Source organism: Cydia pomonella, chromosome 10 (assembly GCF_033807575.1).
Source record: "Cydia pomonella isolate Wapato2018A chromosome 10, ilCydPomo1, whole genome shotgun sequence".
NCBI lineage: Eukaryota > Metazoa > Arthropoda > Insecta > Lepidoptera > Tortricidae > Cydia > Cydia pomonella.
This window is the reverse complement of record NC_084712.1, coordinates 9,554,349-9,577,883: the sequence shown is the minus strand read 5'-3', so window position 1 is coordinate 9,577,883 and position 23,535 is coordinate 9,554,349. Positions and strand designations below refer to the sequence as shown.

General features: G+C 36.6%; 1 protein-coding gene across 2 annotated transcripts in view; it reads left to right on the top strand.

The window, feature by feature from the left end:
- The window catches only part of LOC133522045 (uncharacterized), a 91,746-nt gene extending 69,407 nt beyond the window's left edge, over positions 1–22,339 (top strand). Inside the window, exons 5-7 of one of the 2 annotated variants that reach the window (XM_061857220.1) lie at positions 15,774–15,881; positions 16,129–16,298; positions 16,464–22,339. In XM_061857220.1, coding sequence (XP_061713204.1) covers positions 15,774–15,881; positions 16,129–16,298; positions 16,464–16,590 — 405 coding nt within the window. In that variant the 3' untranslated portion in view covers positions 16,591–22,339. The remainder of the gene's footprint in view (positions 1–15,773; positions 15,882–16,128; positions 16,299–16,463) is intronic. The other variant, XM_061857219.1, reaches the window with a different exon arrangement.
- Positions 22,340–23,535: the final 1,196 nt, after the last annotated feature.

Genomic DNA, 23,535 nt, shown 5'->3' with positions numbered 1-23,535 from the left:
AAGGGACTATATTATCGTCGGCAACTTAAGGTATTATTGACCAAAGTATTAAAACAACTAATGTCCTGTAATGGAGTTACGAGGTTTGTGACTTTAGCTGACGTTATGCATATTACATAATTTAGGAACGGGCATGGCCGGAATGGCAACAGGTAAAAACGTTATATGTACTTGTCTTTTTATATTTATCTGTTCGGTTGTTCGGTTTATCTGTCTGTTTGGTAGTTTTTTTTTGTAAAAGGAAAACACATATTCCTCATAAATTAAACCACTTACTTATTAAAAAGATTTGCGACATTCAATTGCGATTTCGACATTGTTCAAAACAATTCTTCCGACATCTCAATAATCGCGGACGCGTCGGACAAGTCTCGGTAAGGAATCCGCGGAGAAAGCTCATACATACAACATCAGTCGTTGCGGAGAAAACTAGAATTTATGTAAACGTTCCGGTAAACGGCGCCGACTGTACCGCGGACAATTTGCTCGGTATTCAACATGTGCGAAGAACGATCATGACCTACCTACATTTAAGTTAGTCGACGAACTAAAAATTTGTTAAGTAAGTAGGTAGGTACTCGAAGAAGTTCATTACTTTATTCCCACCAATGATACGATAGAAACAATCAACGCCAAATCCAGCAAAAAAGGGCTGCAAAATATGCTAAATGAAAAAGACTACCTGGCCAATTCGAACGTACACTGACATCAAAATGATATCTAAATGATGTGATTTTCGCTCGCACCAATACATGTACGGCCAAGTAAGATCCTGGCCTCTGAAATTGGCCTGAAAAGATATTCGAAAAATATTGCCTTCCCTATAAGTATGTGGGCATTCATAATTAACATGTGGTCATTCAGTCGGGCTTTTATTGTCAAACACCTCACTGGCAACTTATGCAAATGACAGATTAGTATGACAATCTTAATTTCTCTAGACTTTTATGAGAAGATGCGCCAAACTGAGCTCTTTCTATTTTGTTGCATATTATTTGCAACACATTACATTAGCACATGTCGAATAATTTGCGATTGTGCGGTAAGAGCTCGCCTTGTATTAGTCTCGCTTTGACTAAGCCCATTTTTTTCCGAAACAGTGAAACTTGAACTTCTAGATCCATAACAATCATATGCAGAGAGTGCACTTAATCTTGTATGCCTGAGCCTTTAACTGAGCGAGTTAGCTTAGCTTAGGTGATTGAATTATCAACCGGTTGTGTTTTGTGACGTTGTGCGGTCAGCGGTCACCGCAAGCTGGTTGTAGGTATCTTTAATTCACAACTTTCTTTCCGCCTCGAGCGACTTGTCTGAATCAGAAACAGACGTAAGAGTGAATTTGAATTTCTTTAATAAAGTTGTCACAAGTGTTGTAACAATAAAAAATAAAATAAAGTGTTGTAAATACATTTACAGTCGCTGCCATCGTGGTTTAATTTTGAAATCTTTCGCTTGCTCGGGTAGCATATAAGCCCGAGCGGTTACCTAAACAACTTTGCCGCCATGTAAAACAAATAACTATTTTTCACTTGTGCAGTGTTTTTTCTTACGTTTTAGCTTATAAGTAACCTCTTTTTAATAGTCACGGGGAATCATAGCCATTTCATTTTCGTTTGTTAGGGCACTTGTGCAATACAAGGTCAGCCACTAACTCGGGGTTAACCGGTTAAACCCGGAGTTACCCGTAGAATTTAACCCCGTGTTAACGATTAACTCTAATGGCTAACCCTAGATGGTGCAAGTGGCCCTAAGAGCAAAAAACACAAAATCTAATTGGCGTAGGTACCTACAGCACATATGTTCGTACAGGGTGGTATATATAAGCCCCAAGGGCTGATACGGAGGGTTCTTGAAGGTGTAAATTAGAAGACCGTATAGTTCAAATTTGTCAAATCTAACCTTTGATAACATTATATTACGAGTAAAGGCTCGCGTCTTTGTGTGACACGACTTCCTACTGAAACGTTTCATACAAATAGTTACAAGTCACAATTAACACTTGATCGGCGTCGTGTTATCTAATTGACAGGTCGGGGGAAGAAAGCGACGCAACCGGACACTGTGGACGAACGTGTTGCGCAAGAGTGGATAGCTACACGATCCATGTGGCCACAATGCCACTGCGTCTTGCAATTATGCAAGTAATTAAAAGGAAAACAGTCATGCAAGAATATATTATCAATTCCAAATAAAAAGGTATATTAATACGTAAGAGTGTCGGATTAGGTAGGTATGCACTTAATAGGACATAGGACCGAATTTCGCGAAATATGGAAGTAATTTTACCAATTTTGATCCGGCACACAAGAAATTTAGAGTAAGATCAAGATAAATCTGCAAGTGCGTGTGCTATTAAAATAGTAACGTTCCGCTATAATCATGGTATTACCTAGTAAGTAAATACGGTCCCAGTATAATTCAAGATTTGCAATAATCATTCGAAATCAGACATCTAGTGAGAGACCAAGCTAAGTTGGCAGCGATTTTGATAGCATAGACTGCAAGTGTTATTATAAACGTCAAAATTTTAAGAAATTATGACGTTTAGGTACTTATCACTTGCACAGTTTATGCTATCAAAATCGCTGCCAACATGGCTTGGTCTAACTCTAAGAGCCGCTATTATATTTGCAAGTGAGATCCTTATTTTACCAAAATTAAGAGTTATCTAAATGGATGTATACAGCACCAAACGAAAAATGCGGATTAAATTCATTGTTTTACTTTTGTACTTATTTTGCCGAGAAAGATAAAAACCCTTTGATTTCCTGTACTCCTATGGCATTAACACTTTTTTCTTTGCATGAATATACATCGACGACTCTTAAGAGGGAAGAATAGCTTTTTCACGTCAGCAGCTCGAACAAGGGTAATTTGCTGCTTAAAAACAGTGAGCAAAATCGCATTTTGCTCACCGAGTGAGACAAAATAACATATTATTCGAGTGACCTTTATATTCGAATGTCATTTCAACGTTCGGGGCCTAATACAAGTTCGAAATATTTGGATTCTATTGTCTTTATCCCTTTCACGTCATTAGCAAAAAGAAAGAGACAAAAAAGTGCATACGTAATTCAACGGTATACTGTCGGTTTATAATAGACCCCCGAAATAAGTCAGACCGCATCGTTCCAAAACACCCTACGAGTCTTCATTCGTAATAATTAATTAATGAAATAAAAGTTTAAAATTTAATAAAAACACCATATTTTACGTATTTTATTATACAATCAAAACAATGAACTTATACAAATTTACGCAATTGTTACGCAGTAAATAATTCTATTTAACTACTTTTAACGATCTCTATTATAGTTGACAAATAGTAGTATCCGCAATTCGGACCGGATCACACAAAGTTTTTTTTTACAAAAAAAAAAAAGTTGTCGATTGAACTATGGAAGGTAGAGGCAAGGAATAGAATCTCCATAAGCAGAAGTGTTGCAAAAGGGACCAGCTGTCAGCTATAAATAATAGTTCCAAATCGCTCCAGAGTAGCGCTAGAATAGCTAAGAAAAACGAATAACGCCTAGGGTTATTAACGGAGTGAAGTGCGCTGTCTATGATTAGATTTTTTTTCTCAATTATTCTAGGTATTGTAGCGCCACCTATTTATGGTTTTTTGTCGGACACTTTTTGGTATATGGAGATTCTATTCCTTAACTCTACCTTCCATAGATTGAACTGTCAATTGATGTTCGTTAATTCATTATTTTCATATTATTTTATTGTAATTTCTTTCGTTTTGTTTTATTGCGGCAATTATAGTTAATTGTTAGAATACCTTCAAAAAACATGAGTGAAATAGTGATACGTCCGTCTGGATAACATTTTTTCAGGTTGTATTTTTTGATGGCTGACTGACGTGAAAAAATTTGTGTACTACACGAGATCAAAGTTATTTACATCTCGTGCGCTTATGAGTCCCTTACTACGCTCAAGATTCTAAATTAGATTCACTCGCTACGCCCGTGAATCTATTATAGAATCTTTCGCTTGCACGGGACTCAAAACAAGCACTCGAAGAAATATCAAACTTTGCTCTCTTGTTGTACAAATAACTTTTGCGATCCTAGCGAAATAACGGTATTTTTTCTATGAAATTCCATTTCGGGAGGACACGTTTTCCACTAACTAAATCTTAACAAATCACATTGATTTTGATGTCGATCGCTTCAGCATAATATATTCTAGGTTTATAGGTTTCGCTTAAAATAAAAAGTTTTTGATTTGCGAATTTTGAAAAAAAAAGGAAAACCTATAAACCTACTTTTTCACTGTGTCAATAACATATTTTAAAAAACCGGGCAAGTGCGAGTCGGACTCGCCCACCGAGGGTTCCGTACTTTTTATTATTTGTTGTTATAGCGGCAACGAAATATATCATCTGTGAAAATTTCAACTGTCTAGCTATCACGGTTCATGAGATACAGCCTGGTGACAGACGGACAGACGGACGGACAGACGGACGGACGGACGGACGGACGGAGTCTTAGTAATAGGGTCCCGTTCTACCCTTTGCGTACGGAACCCTAAAAAATCATGGAGAATAGAAAATACTCAGAAGTGGAAAAACGTTTTTTCTTTTTGATTGAACGATCACGTATACTTCTCTCTTAATAGATTCTAACAATAATTTATTGTACCTTTATGCTAAACAGTTCTTCGAGTTATTCCAAGTCGTCTTTCGATATTTTTAGGTTTCTGGCAATAAATCGATTGCCGGCAGACCGCAAGTGTGCATTGGGAACGTGCGAACTCACTTTCCAATAAAATACACTTTTTTAAGTTTTTATTACGCTTGAAATGTGGGTCAATAAATTTATTTTCGTAGAATTAAGCCCATTGCCATGGTCTGCACTTGCCTAATTGACACAAAAGTTCTATTTTGTTGAGTATGAATTTACGAGACAGATTTTTAGAGCTTGTTGTTTTGTTTAGTCTTTCCTAAGCATGTCATTTTCTATCTATCTATCTATCATGTCACTGCTATTTAGCTTACAGATTACATAAGGATAACTCACGTTAGACCGGCCCGGGCCCGGGCCGAGGCGTCCAACACGTCATTTTCTATGGCTGATCGGTGATCACGTGGTGCTTTCCATAGAAAACGAAGCGCCGGAAGCTCCGGCCCGGACCCGACCCGGTCTAGCGTGCGTCATCCTTTACCATCGGCAGAATGTATATAATCCACATGATTTTACGAAAAGTAGGGGGCTACATCCAATTAATTTCAAATATTTTATAGCTTAACAAGATTATCAGGCGAATTCGAGTTTTATTTATACGATCTGATGACGATGATCTGTTTCCGTGCGTGAATGTATTCGTGCGATAACGTGTGAAGGCCTACATAATCACAAATAAAATCTCCTATGAGTAGCTCATTGTACCAATATTCAATACTAATTACCGTATTCATTATTGGCATTGGACATTAGCCCGGGAGAAAAACGTCAAACGAAAGGTTTAGACAATAGCTAGCCTCTATCAACCGTCACTTTCAGGTATCAGTCATTCGTTATTTTGCATAATAATAAATATTCACACACATTTTATTTGACGCGGAACTTCTATCATCTAGGTATTAATAGCAACTTGGCCATTGATTGGTATACCTTATGTACCAAGCTTAAGCTTTTATTTAACTTGCAATGTACCTATGTATGTTTGTGCGGGTCAAATCTTGCATGTTAAATTTGACCCACTTCCCGGTTTCCAATGAAGCTGAAAATTTGCATACATCCATATGTATGCAAATTTGGTACCATCGAGCTGATCTGATGATGAAGACAGGAGGTGGCCATAGGAACTCTGTGGTGAAAGTACACATCCTAACAGAATAGTGGTTTTTAGAATAGTGGCTGCCTGTGGAAAGAAAAGTACAGTCAGCGAGAAAAGCTTGTATCAAAAATTAAACTTATGACAAAAACTTATTTCAATTAGGTTTAGGAATTGTTTGTTAACAGTGTAAACGATAGTATTTGATAATGGTTAAATATTTTTAATGCTACCACTTTTGTAATGCGATTCAATTCCATTGCAGGTCTACGAGTATAAAATTCTTCATTATTACTATTAGGCTACATCAAATACTTCACATGAAGGAGCTAAGATAAGTAACACTTCCATTAGAAATAGGAAGCAAACAACAGAATTAATATAAAATTACTCTTCCGATGTATGTCTTTATTTTTTTTGTTTTACATGACATGAATATATGTAGTACCTATACCTACGCACTACGTACTTATGGATACATTAAAACCTGCCACTTACAATACTTTATTGAAACAAAAAAAAAGTATTAAAACTAAAGGTCTGGATTGAAGAAACTATAAGTCAATTTATAAATGGACTGACTGGCATATTTATTCGGCATGACAATATTTGTAAGGGCATCGTAGGCGCTACGCTTAATGCTACGTCGCCTACGCTACGCCGTAGCAGGATCCCCTATTTTGTAGTTACTAAAATGTATTTTTCTGCAATATTTTTTGAAGAATTTATAAAAAAGAGTTTCATTTGAGCAAAAAGTTTTGTACGTATTAATATGTTATTACGTCTTAAAAGATATATATTAATGCAAAAATAATGTATTGTGGAGCTTTTGGTTTGCCTGAGAAACGTTTGATCGACCTGCAGCACGTTTTGTTTTAAATTATTGTTCGGAAACTGTTATGATATGATCTGTCAGCTGATAAAAATAGCATTCAGATACAACAGTTTCAGAACAACACAATAAAATCTGAATCGGGCACCTGACATTGCACGACCCTACGTGTATATATTAAAGTAGATAACTAACTACTCCGACAAGATGTGATTTTATTTTGTAAAGGGAGTACAGTTGGAATAAATGTAAATGTGACTCTGTCAAGTGTCTGTCAAATCGAGCCATTCATAAATCAGCTGTCCCGCCTCGTGTGCTAATGCCGGGAACCGAACCCCACGCAGGCTTTGTCCAAGCTATGTGAATTAATCATAAGGCTAGCAGGAGTACGACGAGTCAAATATTATAACAATGAAGTAATTTATAACGATTTAATATAAAATAATTATTGATACAAGCGTTACTTTGTTTACCTACTTAATTTGTAAATGAAGAACTGAAGGCGGATTTAATGCCAGTTAATTATAATACTTTGTAAAATTCTATACAATATTAACTTACTATTTTACTATGTCAGTATCCCACTAAATGATATTTAACGTCAATTATTAAAAACAAGTTATACTTTACACTAGAATATATACTTTGTAAATGAAAGGAAGCCTGTGCCCAGCGGTGGGACGTCCAAATGTAGATGTCAAAAAGGAATTCTAAAATAAAAATAACTTTCAAAACACATATAATAACTAATAACCGCCATATAAATATGTATAATTGCATAATATATTAATTTATTTAGCAAACTTATTATGATTGTGACCCCTATGGTCTCGTAATTGAGAAGAAGAGTATCTACTGATCCTCTTAACGGAGATATCTACACCATTTTCCCTCATTCCCATCGAAACTGCTTTTAACCATGTTTGTCAACGAAATAAATTACCTGCAAATAACCATGCTCGCTCAAAACGCGTGAAAATCTTTAACACATTCATAATTTCTCCCAATTATAACCCAAACACACTTTAACTTCACTTTTCATAACCGGTTGCGTACCAACATGAACTTTGACGCGATAGAGAAACGGTTCAAAGTTAAGTACGTAACCGAAAAAGAAGTTACTACGATAATCGCCGTTCATAAGGCATTAATTATTTTGTAGATCTGAGAATATACAAGCTGCAGGCCACCAAAAATAAACCCTATCCACATTCGAATAACGTTGAAATTTGTTTGTTATCCATGTGGGAAATAAAATTGCGAGTAAATGTGCGCACGAGCACAAGGTCAGCCGGAAAGCGGGTCGCTTTCCTGATGAGACAATGGGAGGGAACGAGACGGGATTACTAATTGGATGGCCGCTTGTAATTGTCATGAGTCATGATCAAGGCTTATGCGGACAGAAGAAAGATTAGATGGTCAAATTATCACGCAGCATTTGATAATCACAAATAAATAAATATACCAGATTACCGACTTACTTTACAGGTAAGGCTTATAAAATCTTTAAAAACATTGCCGGAGTGTTGTTATACGCAAAAAAAACTAGTATATACATTTGAGTTCAATATTATGCGTGAATAACGCAAAGTATTCTACGAAAGCGCTACGTTGAGTTTCTATTAGTTGACTCTTTTTTGCTGCTGCTTTAGTCCCATTCAAAGAGCATTTTCATGACCGTATAATAGATAAAGATAACCCACCAGTGACTCTGTTCTAATAAAATAATCATTCAGAACATCGGTCAACAGAGTTCAATATTTTCCGTGAATTACGCATAAAAAATACGTTATCAACTTATCAAGCTTAAATTCTTTTTAAATGCAATATACAACTGGCTCGGTCTAGAACTGGCTATAGGCTTGAACAATTTAGCCTTAGGGTCAAGTGACAGGCAGGTCGATGACCTCAGGCTTAAATAAAGCAGTTTTTTATTAGGCAGTAATTTGTATAAGCAACCTTTTATCTATCGGATATTTAGATCTTATAAGCCACACACACATTGACTGTCATGTTATTATCGACATACTTCTGTATTATACTAACTATTGAAAATATCTACTTTCTTAAATAGAATATTAAGGTATATTATTTGCAACGCACGTAACACGTAACGTACGGCGTAGCGTAACGGCGGAACGGACGTAAGCACTAAATAAAGGAGAATTCCAAAAACATTATACGTACCTATAATTAAGAGTAGTTAAGGTCCTATATAATTTTTTAAACGGTGCATCCTTAGCATCCTTAAACTTTTCATTATAAAGTCTTACTTATTTTCCCTAACCACTCTGCTGCTAATAGGAACTACGAGCTAAAGTGGCCATGTATGTATCTATAGTTAACCATCAATAGGGTAAATTATTTCTCATTAGCTAAAGTGGAGCCGGCGTTTTAAATTACATACATATCTAGAAAAAAACTGACTTCCTTAATTGTGCATTCAAAGATTTAAAACCAGTTAAGCTGTTTAGTCAATCGAACAAAGAACAAACAGCCTGATTGAACGATTACGGAGTTGTGAATGCAGTCCTGTAGCCCAGGATCGGAATGACGTATAAACCGTACAGGAGAAGTTGTACAGTGTCCTTTTACTGTTGTGGTGTGCCCATTGTTGCTGGCCGGGTAGGGCGTCTCCGGCGGTCCGCCTTGCGTCAAGGCTGCTACAGTTCTAATACAAACAAGGGTACATAGAGATAAGCGGAGCGATTCCATTGCTTCTATTATCATAACGCAGGTAGCTCTAATGCCCCATCACATCTATTCCACTAACATTCCAGTCCAGTGATCGAATCCAGCACTGAACTGGATCGAATCGTTTACATTAATTCCAGTCATTTTTCTCATCCAATGAATTTTTAGAGAATGTTACCAAAAAAACAAGACCTTTTCACTATTTAACGTTTAATCCAGCACTGGATTAACGGTCTACGTTATTCCAGTGGCGCTGGATTGGGCGAGCTGGAATCAAAAGTAGACCATCATTCCAGTCACTGGACTAGAATGCTTACTGGAGTAGATGTGAACCGGGCATAAAGTACAATTCTAAGCCAGACCACCACAGCATAAGTGCCGTAGGCGTGGCTAGGAAAATAACGGAAGCGGAAAATTCTTTCGGGTGAGTTGGTAAACACAAGCAGTCGAGTAAGGAAGTTATATCGATATTTCTTGGAATTGAGTAAAATATTATAGTTAACAACATAAAATCAAATAGTATGTAAAAGTCATGACCCTATTTGTGTTGAAAACAAAAAATACCTCGCATTCGCATTTGTCACTAACAATCATTTTCATCGAGAAATACATTGTACGGTTTGTAAAGTAAATACCTGAAATCAGACGGGTATGGTAAGATCAGCTACCTAATTGACGATGAGCTACCTTTTGTTGTTTGTTTATTTTAAGCATAAAATAAAAAAGCGGCCAAGTGCGAGTCGGACTCGCCCAAGAAGGGTTCCTTTATGACGCATTAAAAAAAACTACTTAAACTGCTAGATCTCGTTCAACATTTTACCACTTTGGACACACATTTTACCACTTTGGTAGTGTCTCTCGCGCAAACTATTCACTTTAGAAAAAAATTATATTAGGAACCTAAATATCATTTTTGAAGACCTATCCATAGATACCCCACATGAATGGGTTTGACGAAAAAAAATTTTTTTTAAATTTTATGACGTATTAAAAAAAACTACTCACTAGATCTCGTTCAAACCAATTTTCGTTAGAAGTTTGCATCGTAATGTATATCATAATTTTTTTTTAGATTTTTCATTCTGTTATTTTAGAAGTTACAGGGGGGGGGACACACTTTTTTTCACTTTGGGAGGTTCTCTCGCGCAAACTATTCAGTTTAGAAAAAAATTATATTAGAAACCTTAATATCATTTTTGAATACCTATCCAGATACCCCACATGTATGGGTATGTTGAAAAAAATTTTTTTTTTTTAATTTCATGACGTATTAAAAAAAAACTACTTACTAGATCTCGTTCAAACCAATTTTTGGTGGAAGTTTACATGGCAATGTATATCATATATTTTTTATAGATTTTACATTCTGTTATTTTAGAAGTTACGGGGGGGGGGTCACACATTTTACCACTTTGGAAGTGTCTCTCGCGCAAACTATTCATTTTAGAAAAAAATGATATTAGAAACCTCAATATCATTTTTAAAGACCTATCCATAGATACCCCACACGTATGGGTTTGATGAAAAAAGATTTTTTGAGTTTCAGTTCTAAGTATGGGGAACCCCCAAAATTTATTGTTTTTTTTTTCTATTTTTGTGTGAAAATCTTAATGCGGTTCATAGAATACATCCACTTACTAAGTTTGAACAGTACAGCTCTTATAGTTTCGGAAAAAAGTGGCTGTGACAGAGTCGGACAGACAGACGGACATGACGAATCTATAAGGGTTCCGTTTTTTGCCATTTGGCTACGGAACCCTAAAAAGTCTAAGCCCGCTTATACCACCATATAACCGGCCTAATGTCGCGAACGGGTTTGGTATTTAGCTGAATAACGCCCGTATTCGTATCAAGGCGGTTCGGTTCTGCCTCGAACGTTCGAGAGCCGGCGCAGGTACATGCCATTAGAACTAGATAAACTTCGGTTATGCAATGCCAAAACATTGCGCATCTCGTTGCGCAAAGTCAACATTTGACTTTTCAGGCCGGTAACTTACTTGACCGTCAATGTCTTCAGACACATAACTTACTAGTTAGGTTTCCGTGTTGAAATTATTGCCTCATTAAATAAAAACAAAAGAAACGCCAAACTCTATTTGCGACAAGTGAGTTGTATCGAAAAATTGACAAATAAGTAAAACTTGAACAGTGGTCAAAGTCGCCATATCACAATTAGGTAGGGTTTTTCCGGACAGAAAAATCTAAGAATAATGGATAAAATATGTTTAATGGTTTCCTTAGGCTAAAACATTCAGTCTTTAATGTTAGCTGCATTTCCCATCCCCCTTTGGCGACGCATATGAGACAGTATAATGACATAAATGACATTAAGAACTTTTCTAATATTTTTTTTGGCTGTTACAATCTTGAACAAGTCTCAAAGCTCGTAACTACCTAGGACTATATTACCTATATCAATCAATCAATCAATCAAAGGTCATATCACATTCAAACTAAAACAAAGAACTAAGCTTGTGTTCTCGTTTTCTAATACTAATCGCCTTTATAATTCTAGAATCATTGTTATCTCTCGTTTGGCAATATTTGTCTAACCTTTCCCGTGAAGGTTAATCGTTATTTGATCTGTTTTGTAAATACAGCTAGATCAAAATAATAATCTTAAAGAGAATGTGGTTGTGCGATGCAATGTTAAGGCCAACCTCTTTAGACACTGCATAGTTCATTAAACGCCGATGACCAAATCCTCTAAAGCTAGGTTCACACGGCGTTAATTCTTGCCGTATACCGCCGTATACGGGATTTGATCAAATACCGCAGTGACAGTAAAATTTGTATGACAACTTTCAAAATCTTTCACACTGCATCTACGAGTATGCGTAGCCTAAAGGGGCCCACTGATTAACAGTCCGCCGGACGGTATCAGCCTGTCAGTGAAAACAAAAAGTTCACAGTTCCGAACAACTGACAGACCGATACCGTTAATCAGTGGGCCCCTTTAAACTGAGTGGCAATAGCTATAATAATAATATAATATAGCTATGGTTGGAAATAGCTTATACCTCTCGCATCTAATGATGGTCCTTATGACAATTCCTTCAAGTATCTTTTGGTTGGGCTTAATTAAAAAAACGCATTTATGCGATTTGCAAGACCGAAGTGATTCCATAAGAGCTCCATCAACAAAGCTTTGTACGGAGAAAAATGTTTACACCGTATTTTTTTTACTTGAATGTTATATCCCTAAATAAATTAATGTGTCTAATTCCCAAAAAATGTCTACAAACATTTTACTCTATATGGACATGAGAGGTATAGGTTAGGTAAAGATTTTTGTCTTGGGGTCATCATTACTCATAATTAAGTAATTAGAGGGTTGCGAAGAGTGCGAAGGTATATTTAATTTACATCTGATACTGCATAAAACCATCTACATAGTTTTTGGCGAAATACTAAACTTTAAAAACTCACCATATTTCAACGCACAAAGCAACATCGTCAAATACTTATTACCTGTTTATTTTTTGACTTTAGAAATTATTATTGATTCTGGTTGACGAGAAATTTCGGCACCCAGAGCTAATCATGGGAGGTCCACAAAACAACGAATGAACTGTCGTCTGTCTGTCAATTCTGACAGTTTCGTACTCACCGACTCCGTTTAGTAACTTTACATTAAACCATTGTTGATTTGTAGCTTTTATTCTGACTCTACAAAAACACTATGTACCTATTGTAAGATTGCATACCCTGACCATTGTTACGGTGAAAGTTATGAAACTTTAATAATTACCTTTTATGATTATTAACATGAATAGCATTAATGCTTTAACAATACTGTTATGCGACAGTTACACAACTACTGAAATTCAAACAAACATTTAAACGAACAACCCGGAACTTTAGCCATTCCAATTTATGCAGCAAATTAAAGTGACACAGCAGTATTAGCATAACACGGCGCATCACTAGTGACAGAAGTTACGGACGTGTCCCCTCCCTAGCCGGCATAATGCGATCTCCTTGAAATTGTAAAGTGGGCATAAATCAGCTGTCATCCATTGGTTGACAGCTCACTGTAGGATGCAATGGTTTCAAATACGGATGGTATGTTAAAATAATGATAATGTTAAGATCAAATAGAAATCGATGACCGCCGGCACGACTTGATCTAACGACCTATGAGTTAAATTGGAGAGACATCGGGAGTTCCGATGACATGCGATTTAAAATGAAGAAAGTAGAAGCTAACAGATATGCCATGTCATGATTAAGAGGAAAGGGATCGAAATCACATAACCGCTTCTCCATACAAACGTAGTCCCCATTTTTTTCTCTGGATATTCACACTAAACAAAATAATTTTACGTCATTTGATGTATATTAACCACCCCTTCGTTATATTTTTATGTATTACCCATCACGGAACAAAAGTGTTCCCGACCTTTGGGAGGCGTGCGCGGAACCGAAGCCAAGACGTAGAGACCCTTTTGGCACTTGAATGAGGGGTAAACCGAGCGGATGCTGTCTTTGTCCGTGTCAGGGGACACACCCAGAGACAGCACCCGCCATGGCGTAAAGGCTATTGGATGTTGATGGAATCTAAAATGAACTACTTAGGCCGATTTAAAATTAAAATTGAAAACTAATTAACTATTAAGCCGATTTAAAATTGAAAATTCCTTTGATTTGTTAAGCCGTTTTGCCTGTAAATAAGGGGTTGGCAGTGCAGCGACAGCAAGAGGAGCTTAAAAGTATGTATTAGGAAATTATAAACTCTTACTCTCATCTCTTAAAAGGAGACCTAGATGAAATATTCGTCTTCCAACTATTGACCAAATGAAAGGTTGGGGAGCCCTGCTACATCTGCGTAAGCACTTATTGACCAATTACCAGCATTCTAAATATTGAAATAACTACAATTTGCGTTTCGTAAACAACAAACTTGCGGCAAACTTAAACAAAAACCATGCGTGTGAGATTGGCGAAATCCTACATTCCCAATAGTTGTGTTGTGCCTGCAAATTGCCTAGTTACGGCAACGGTCACGATATAGTAATGTCAGAGCCGACTGGTTAAGTGTCATGTTCCAAATAGATTCGTCTAGACATGGCCTAGCATAACTTATCATACCGCTTTTACGCGACATTTTTATTTAACAAATTTTCATGAATACATTCTGTCCCTATCCCTAGCCATTGGACAATTCCGAAATATAGGTACATGTGCATTAGGGTATTTAGAACGATGAACATACTAAAAGTCCTCGAGGGACCATGCTAAACAACCCCCAGGCTGTGCTGAGGTTGTATGGGGAGTTGAAGGTACAGTCAGATGCAGAGAGAGGTGAAGCCCCCCCCCCCCCTGCATAGACTGATTGTATGCAGGGGGGGGTCACCTCTCTCTGTATCTGAATGTATCTTTTTTCAGATTTTTGCTTTTATCTTGAATATCTGTACAAAGCGACGCGACGTTCCCCTATCAACTATTGACGGAATTGGCCAAATATTCGTGCCGCATCTCTTTGCTTAATTATAGAAGAACAAAACAGACTTATAATAAATACGTTATCACGGGCTAAGTCTATTAATGTAAACAAACATCCCTTCTAAACTCTAAACGAAAAAGCAATTTCAAATTCCGTCTAAGTTCTATTCTTAATGCCTAACGTTATGGTGGTGCCTTCTTTGAACTAAAGTGACCTCTTCGAGGGAGACTTATTTACATATGAAGCCTGGCAGTGGCAGAGCCTAATCTCCATAGGAAGAACTTAACATGCTCGTCAGGCACATTTGAATGGAGGGCACTTCCTACTGACACACAGACACGCTTCTCAGCCGAATATCTTGAAAGTGAATGTGTACTTTAATTAGCTAGACTTTAACAATGGTTTTGGCCGCCCCCTGTCGCTAAAATTACTGTCAGAATTATCAGATCATTGTTCTAGATGCTTTTACGCAGTATTTTGAAGCTTAATGGGCAATACCACTTTGGTTTCTCATATCATTTCAGAACAACGGAAAAATTTATGTTCATTATAGATTATATATATGTCTTTCTTTCTTCCTAGCGTTGTCCCGGCATATTGCCACGGCTCAAGGGAGCCTGGGGTCCGCTTTGACAACTAATCCCAAGATTTGGCGTAGGCACTAGTTTTTACGAAAGCGACTGCCATCTGACCTTCCAACCCAGAGGGTACTAGGCCTTGTTGGGATTAGTCCGGTTTCCTCACGATATTTTCCTTCACCGAAAAGCGACTGGTAAATATCAAATAACATTTCGTACATAAGTTCCGAAAAACTCATTGGTACGAGCCGAGGTTTGAACCCGCGACCTCCGGATATATATATGTATTATGTACATAAACTTCGACAATTGACTTTATAAAAATCTATACACATATGTAGGTAGACATAGATAGACTCTTACAATTACCAAAAAATATATTTCGCTATGAGGCTGTTTTCAATGAATACCGTTTATTAACCATCATTGTCTCTGTCCACAGCTGGGCCGCATGCCAGTGAGCGTGATGGTGCCTCCGCGCTACGCCACATTACCACTTCCTCCCGCACCTTACGCTGCCGCGCCGCTCTTCTACCCTGTACACGACGCGGTAGGTAGACTACGTCTTTAAACTCTTCAACTATGGAAGCCGCAAGTGCTCCACGCTAGTTAGTATCTACTATCTAGGGAAGTAGTTGAGTCATTGACATTGCAGATCGACGTTTTATTTGAAAGCGCTGGAAACGACTGGATAGTCAGCGCCTGACCGATCGTTGATGAATGATGAGATCCTTGGGAAGAGCAGTAGACGTCTTTCGGCTGATATGACTATAATAATGTTCAATAACTTATTCCAGCGACTCCGACGACGACGCTCGCCTCGCGACCCGCGCGAGCGCAGGCGGCGTGAGCGAGACCGAGACAGCCAGCTGACTCGCTCACTCGAGCGCATTCATCGCAAGAGACGAGCTGAGCGCGACCGCGTCTCCGACGAGCAACTAAAGAGAACATACACCGGGCTCGATAGGTGAGTGTACTGTTGCAAGCAAGACCATCTGGACTTGTGGACCTCACCTTAATATGTTTCCTGGGCTTTGAGAGAATAAGACAATCAGCTGTACTATTTTTTGTGTAGGTTAAGGAAAAGTTACATTACATATGCAGTTATTAAATTCTCTATTTATTTTTCCAGGGCATACGCCGAGCAGTTCATCGCCGTGTGCGACGAGAGCCGCCAGGCCGGCGGCGAGCAACACGACTCGCTGCCCAGCACCACTAGCGACTCCAGCCAATCTCATTCCCACAGAGAATCCGTGTAGCGAGAACCAGTAGCACAACACGAGCACAAGTTTATTGTTCGTTGCGTTGACGCCACAAGACGACATAATATGTGATGAACATTGAAGTAAAACTTGATGTGTGTCAGAATCAGGTATCTTAATATTATTTTAGTACGGTAATAAGATGAGGTTTTCAAGTGTTGTAACAAATGCGTTAGTGAGTGGTCGCTTTATACTGACGACTTTTCATTATGGAATCCTAGTTTTCCTATATATATTTTGTATGCTGCGTAGATGATTTCAGTCAAAAGGGGAATATAAGATATACTTTTCGATTGGTGTATACGATTAACGATTATCACCCGGTGTTGGGATCGATTAAATATCTATAACATTTTCTATACCTTCTTACAAGGTATCCTTTAATTTCGTTATTTAATTAATATTAAATTCGGCATTTACGTGTCTTATAGAGTTTCTGATAAATTTCGGTATCCATCAGAAATCTCTACAAAAGAGGGTACGGTTTAAATTTTGTGTCTCGAAATTTCTATTTGGCTTATTAAATCATTTATTTTTACAATATATATCATGACGAAACTAAAATTAAACCTATGAATTACCTAGGTATTCGAGGCGCAATATTTACCTATATCGTTAATTTATGTAATTCTCTTCGCGGTAACTTAAAGTTGTAAATAACAGCCGAATTGTGAAAAGTTAGATCTGACAAAAAATAAGTTGTAATATTGATAATTATAACGACTCCAGTACTAAAATCGTATTCATTTGGTTCACAATACTATTTAAAAATTGAAAGAATTTCAAATTCGCGACAGGGTAAAAGTATATTTTTAATGTTGTACTTATTTTAGTAACTACCTACATAGTTTAAATTTTAACTTTTAAATGTCTTTTGAAATACTCGTTTAATAATTCTTAGACATATAAACAAGTTTATATACATTGTTGTTTACCATATTTTTCCTCTGTCAATTAACAGTATGAATACCTAATTTTGTTGGGGATTTTTTTTACTCGAAATAACCCAGGCCCAATTGCTCTTTTTGGATCGTGACGTGACTTATTATTGTGATTGTATCTACGTGACGTGCCGAGGCCTGTTATTCCTAAAAAAATACGGTTTATTAATCCATCTTTGATACCTACTGCAAATAATTGTGTAAAGAAAAGGCCAAACAACTACATTTTGTAAAAAAAAATTGTACGGTGATCTTGTTTATTACAAGTTTTACTCTATTTCTCAGATTCGCCATTTCAGGGAACAGAGGGGAAATATATTTTTACTCGTAATACCTTTACAGTGCCTTACAGGTTATGGTTTTGTGATGTCACGGTAAAAATGGCAATATACCTATAAACTATCATTAAATGTACAAGAATTATTGTTATACTCATGAATTAGAGTAATCTGTACAATACATATCATACCAAACTAAACCCGATAGCTTTATGACTGTACATATAACGTTACTAACTACACATAACTAAACTATTATACACGTTTAATCTGTCATCGTAGAATAACCTTTATAGTAGGTTTATATTCACTAGAATCTTACGAGTTGAGCCCACTAGGTGAAATTGATAATCATCGAAAATAAAATAGGTATGAGTGTCTAACACGTTCGAGAAAACTGGCGACTTTCCCGTGGGTTTGGGTACATTTTAATGAGGCGTTAATCATACATTTTTGAGATGTAAAAGTTGGAAAATTCTTTTTTAAAAGTATGGGAATAAAATTAGCCTTTAATGTCCTTTTATTTTATGATGTCCACAGAAAAGACGAATAGCCTTAAGATGAAAGTATACCACGTATCCGTTTTCTTCTTCTATAAATATTTTCCATTTTTCATAATTTTTTAGAATGTTATTGACACCATGAAAAACTAGGATTAGGTATACGTTTTCCTTTTTTTTTTTTCAAAATTTGCAATACGTGAAAAAAAATTTTTTTTTTAAAGCGAAACCTATATATGAAGCAATCGACATCAAAATCAAAGTGATCTGTTAAGATTTAGTTAGTGGAAACTGTTTTCTCCCGAAATAGAAACTTTATAGAAAAAGTACCGTCATTTCGTTAGGACCGCAAAGCTATTCTTCCCTCTCATAACGCTAACTCATATAAAAGTTTTTGCCCATGTACTCTCGCGGTCGAAACATATCGTACGTATCGTAACGTACTTACTCGTACATTAGGAACAAAGTGCAACTGTAAATTCAAAAAATATTCTGCGATGACAAATTATGTATCCATTGACGCACCACACTAACACACACACTATGACAAAGATCCTGTCTTAAAATGAAGCATTTTTGTCGTTTATCGCTGCAGATATCGCTTTATAAGTAAAACTATCATCCATCACGTGTACCGTGTACCAAAAAGTTATGCAAGTGCAAAAGTGATGCAATCTTAGTGACCTATCAACAGCGGCCAACGATACCTATATTTTATGAACTAATGAATGCTGCTGGCTATTAAAGCATTTATCAACGAAACTTTTAGGTATAGCATAATACGTTTTTCTTAACCTTTTGAACGCTTTTGCGTCATTAACACTGCGACTCCTGGACGTAGCTAATGTAAACCTTACTTCTTCTTCTTTTAAAATATGGCTTCCATCAAATCTATGATGATTTTCGGTAGTTGCTTTTAGCACAGATCATATAATCTTTTAGTAAAGAGATAGCTGGACTTTACTAAAAGCCACGATGGATTGCCGGATGTTGATTAAAACATGGTTAAACGCGTTTCAAGATTAGTTTTTCATTAACTGTACACTTCCACGATAGTTCACTGCATAATAAGCTATCAATACTACACTTTGAACAACATAAATGAGCAAAACACAAAAAAATATTCTCGAGACGTCTTCGCCATCTTGAATCTCAACGACAACCCTAAACCTTACTTGAAAGTGGGTAATTTTGACAGCGTCCACCATAACGCCATAACAGTTGTCACTGACGCTAGTGGCGCTGTGGGCACGATTAGTAACGGCGACTTTGTTCTTAGCGTTCAAAAGGTTAGCCTTGCTAAAATCATGATGGGATCTCTGGCTCGATTTACTAACAAGCGCACAATACTTGTAAACTTGTGTTTATTCGTCAAAAGTCTGTGTTATACGATACTTATAAGTCTTATTTATCTAGCTCGTAGTTAATCATTGATTGATAGAGATATTTTTGATTAATAACTAAGACTAAAATGCTAATATGACCGATAAAGCCTTAATTGCCACGTCCACCACGCATTAAAGTACCTACAGATCCATTCTTTTTTGCCTGCGCTTGAATTTATGTTGTTTAACATCGATGATCCAATCTACAAGGTCTAAGGACCTAGAAAAGCAAAACATTGTTGCTCTTATTTACATTAGATCGCTTGCTGGCAGCCGTTTAAGCAGCTGCTAGAAAAGAGATGTTTCATCAATTAGATTACTTCTAAATATAGTTTCTCTTTTCAATTCTTAAGGCGCGTTTGTACCTAGCTTAACTTTATACTAAGTCAAACCATCATTTTCCACAATCAACAACGCCCTGCTTTTATCATTGCTACTTATACGATACAAGTATATTTTCCTACTCCTCTACTGTTATCTGTCATTTATGCATTCATTAACACGAATATAAGAACATCCATAAAAGATTTCAAGAAAAGTCTATATTGTCTATTCCTCATAAAAGCTCTTGTGCTTTTATACGCTATAACGTTACTGCGATTAATGGCTACCAACCTAACAAAACCAAAACGAATACGGTTTTAAACTAAGTGCATTGATGCCAACTTACAAAATATTCATTTGGTTGCATAGTAAAAATAATTACTTCATAAGTCAGAAACACGCCTGTGACACCCGTAATATAGCAACACCCATAGACTACGAAGACCGCTTAGCGTTGCTTGTTAGTCTCCGTAGGCTACGGTGGCCAAAATTGAGAAAAAACTGTCCAAAAAATTAATTTAGCAAGTAGCAACTTAGCAAGTACCAGGGCCTCATGAGTTACGAGGAGGTGTCGCCGACCGGCCGGCCGCGGCCCGGGGCGGGCCGGGCGCGTAACAAGGTATGCTCGCGCGGCTTGGCTATATACTTTTGCTGTAATTTGTTTACCTAAATTAAGATTTATTTTTGTTGACTCGTAGGAAAAATATTGTATGCAACGTTGTATAAGTAGGTCAAAAAATTCTCGTGGCGTATTCCTTTACAATGTTCGCCTACGCCTTCGGCTCCGGCTCACAATGTAACTCACGCCACTCGCCTTTTTTGACCCTTCTTATACAACTGTTGCATAAAATACTATAGCTACCTTATTCAATTAAGAATATCTCTATCAATAATTTTAATGTTATTTTGTATATTTCAACTGAAGTCCTATGTACCTAAGCGGTGCCAAATTGCACAGAGCAATCGGTCTGTATATAGTGCGTCTAAATTTGCTCAATTCGTTTGCGTTTGCTCTAGATTTTTACTCTTATTTTTAAGGTTTATTAAGTATAAGTATTTAGTAGCCTAAGGTCGGCTTGTATTATTGTTGACATCTTCTGTCTCTTCCACTGAACAGAGCCCCTAGTGTACATTTATTCGATAGCGAAACGTGACGTTACGCGTTTGCGTTAAGTGTCATTTTGTATGGGATTTTGAGTTCCCAAAACGTCCCGCTTGGCACGCTGTTTCTAAATCCCATACAAAATGAGACTTAACGCAAACGCGTAAGTCACGTTTCGCTTACGAATAAATTTACACTAGGGGTACAGGTCATGAAATATCCACAAACGTATGTAATGACATAAACTAAGTTTTCAGTTGAATGGACTATGACTCCTAGAATAGACTTTAGCTGTAACTATTGTATAGATTGTGTCATTCGCGAAGACGCATGCCTTGACTCGTAATCTCATGTTATTTAAGGTTAGATTTGACAAATCTTCGCGTCGTAGTCGATGACACGAACTTTATTGACTTGACATTAAAAAAGAAAGACATAAGGTCGATTTCTACTGCTCTCACGATTTAGTTTTCTTAGGAATACTCGCGGCTTGTTTGTGCTAGGGATACTTATTTTGTTGATAATACAAAAAGAACTCATAAGTTTAAAGTTGTTTTACTGTTACCATTATTACTGTATTTTATTATTACACTTACATCTAAGATTAGATTTAGCCGTCTTGCAACTTGCAACCGGGAGAGTTTGTAATATTTTTATGGTTCCGTATTTCCCTTTGTACAGTCAGCGTCAAATACTTTGTAGCAGTCAAAGTGGCCAAATAGTTCGGTACACCATACTAAATATATGGTGTACCGAACTATTTGGCTACTTTGGTTGCTACAAAGTATTTGACGCTGACTGTACAATAATCTAACTTTCAAATAAAATTTTATCGCCTTAACACTTAAAACAGTCTTCAGCTTTATAACATGTACTTGTATATTATTAAGCAATACTATATAGTTTAAGTACTATTTTTATTTTCATTGTTTCAGAATAAAAGTAGAGTTCTCGTAGATTATATCTTTTTTCAATAGATAAGTAGATTGTGTAAATACTTTGTTAAGCATATGGTCTATATTTTTTATACTAGTTATTCCAGTACTTATTTACCGCACAACGTATAGAAGTGTCAACTGGAGTCAAAGTTATAATTATTGTATAATTAATTGAGAATAATTAATATTTATTTATAGGTACGAGATTATTTAATTGGTTATATTGCCACGTGTAAATCGACATTAATACAAATTTGTAATAAATATGGTTGTTTTATTCGATTCATCCACCACAACATCATATACAAATATACAAACAAATCTCAGACAATAAGTTTTTGGCAAACATTTCAACAACTTTGATTGACTGCTTGATGATGATGGTACAGTCAGCGTCAAATACTTTGTAGCAGTCAAAGTGGCCAAATAGTTCGGTAAACCATACCATACTATATGATGTACCGAACTATTTGGCTACTTTGGTTGCTAAAAATTATTTGACGCTGACTGTACCATAATATTGCATTGTTTTCACTTACATATGTTTGCAAATTTTCAGCTTCATTGAGTCGGGAAGTGGATCAAAATTTAACTTGCAAGATTAGACCCGTACAAACATACATAGGTACATAGCAAGTTAACCCTTTTCCAGGCATAGTACGATTTATCGACCACATACGCGCCATTAGAATTTCAACTTTAGCATTCCGATTTAAGGTTCAAATTAGATTACACTTTCAGGAAATGTTACTTGTCTTCAAATGAATCATCAAAGCTGGTTTAATTGGAATATATTTGGCTTTTTTGGGAAAGCCTTGTAGATTGGTGCGCCTGGGAAAGGGTTAAAGCTTGTAAAAGCTAATTCACACGCGGTAGCTACCTCATACTATAACTACAACATACCTGGATGCTGATGCTGCTATGTTGGTAAAGGTTATTAATTATTACGGACAGCGACGAACTGGTTAAATTACAGCGTGGTTAAAGACTTTGCTGCAAGCAAAAAAAAAAAAACTAGATTTACTTAGTCTCAAAACTGCTACCGTCTGCTAAAAAATCGCTCATCTTTACCAACCGCCTGAGATATGTGATAGATTTACTCATAGGTAAGATTCGCTAACGAGTCAGATGTTAAAAAAGCGGCCAAGTGCGAGTCGGACTCGCCCATGAAGGGTTCCGTACCATTTATGACGTATTAAAAAAAACTACTAGTAGATCTGGTTCAAACCAATTTTCGTTGGAAGTTTGCATGGTAATATATATCATATATTTTTTTTAGATTTTTCATTCTGTTATTTTAGAAGTTACAGGGGGGGGGACACACATTTTTTCACTTTGGAAGTGTCTCTCGCGCAAACTATTCAGTTTAGAAAAAAATGATATTAGAAACCTAAATATCATTTTTGAAGACCTATCCCTAGATACCCCACACGTATGGGTTTGATGAAAAATTTTTTTTTTTAATTTTTATGAC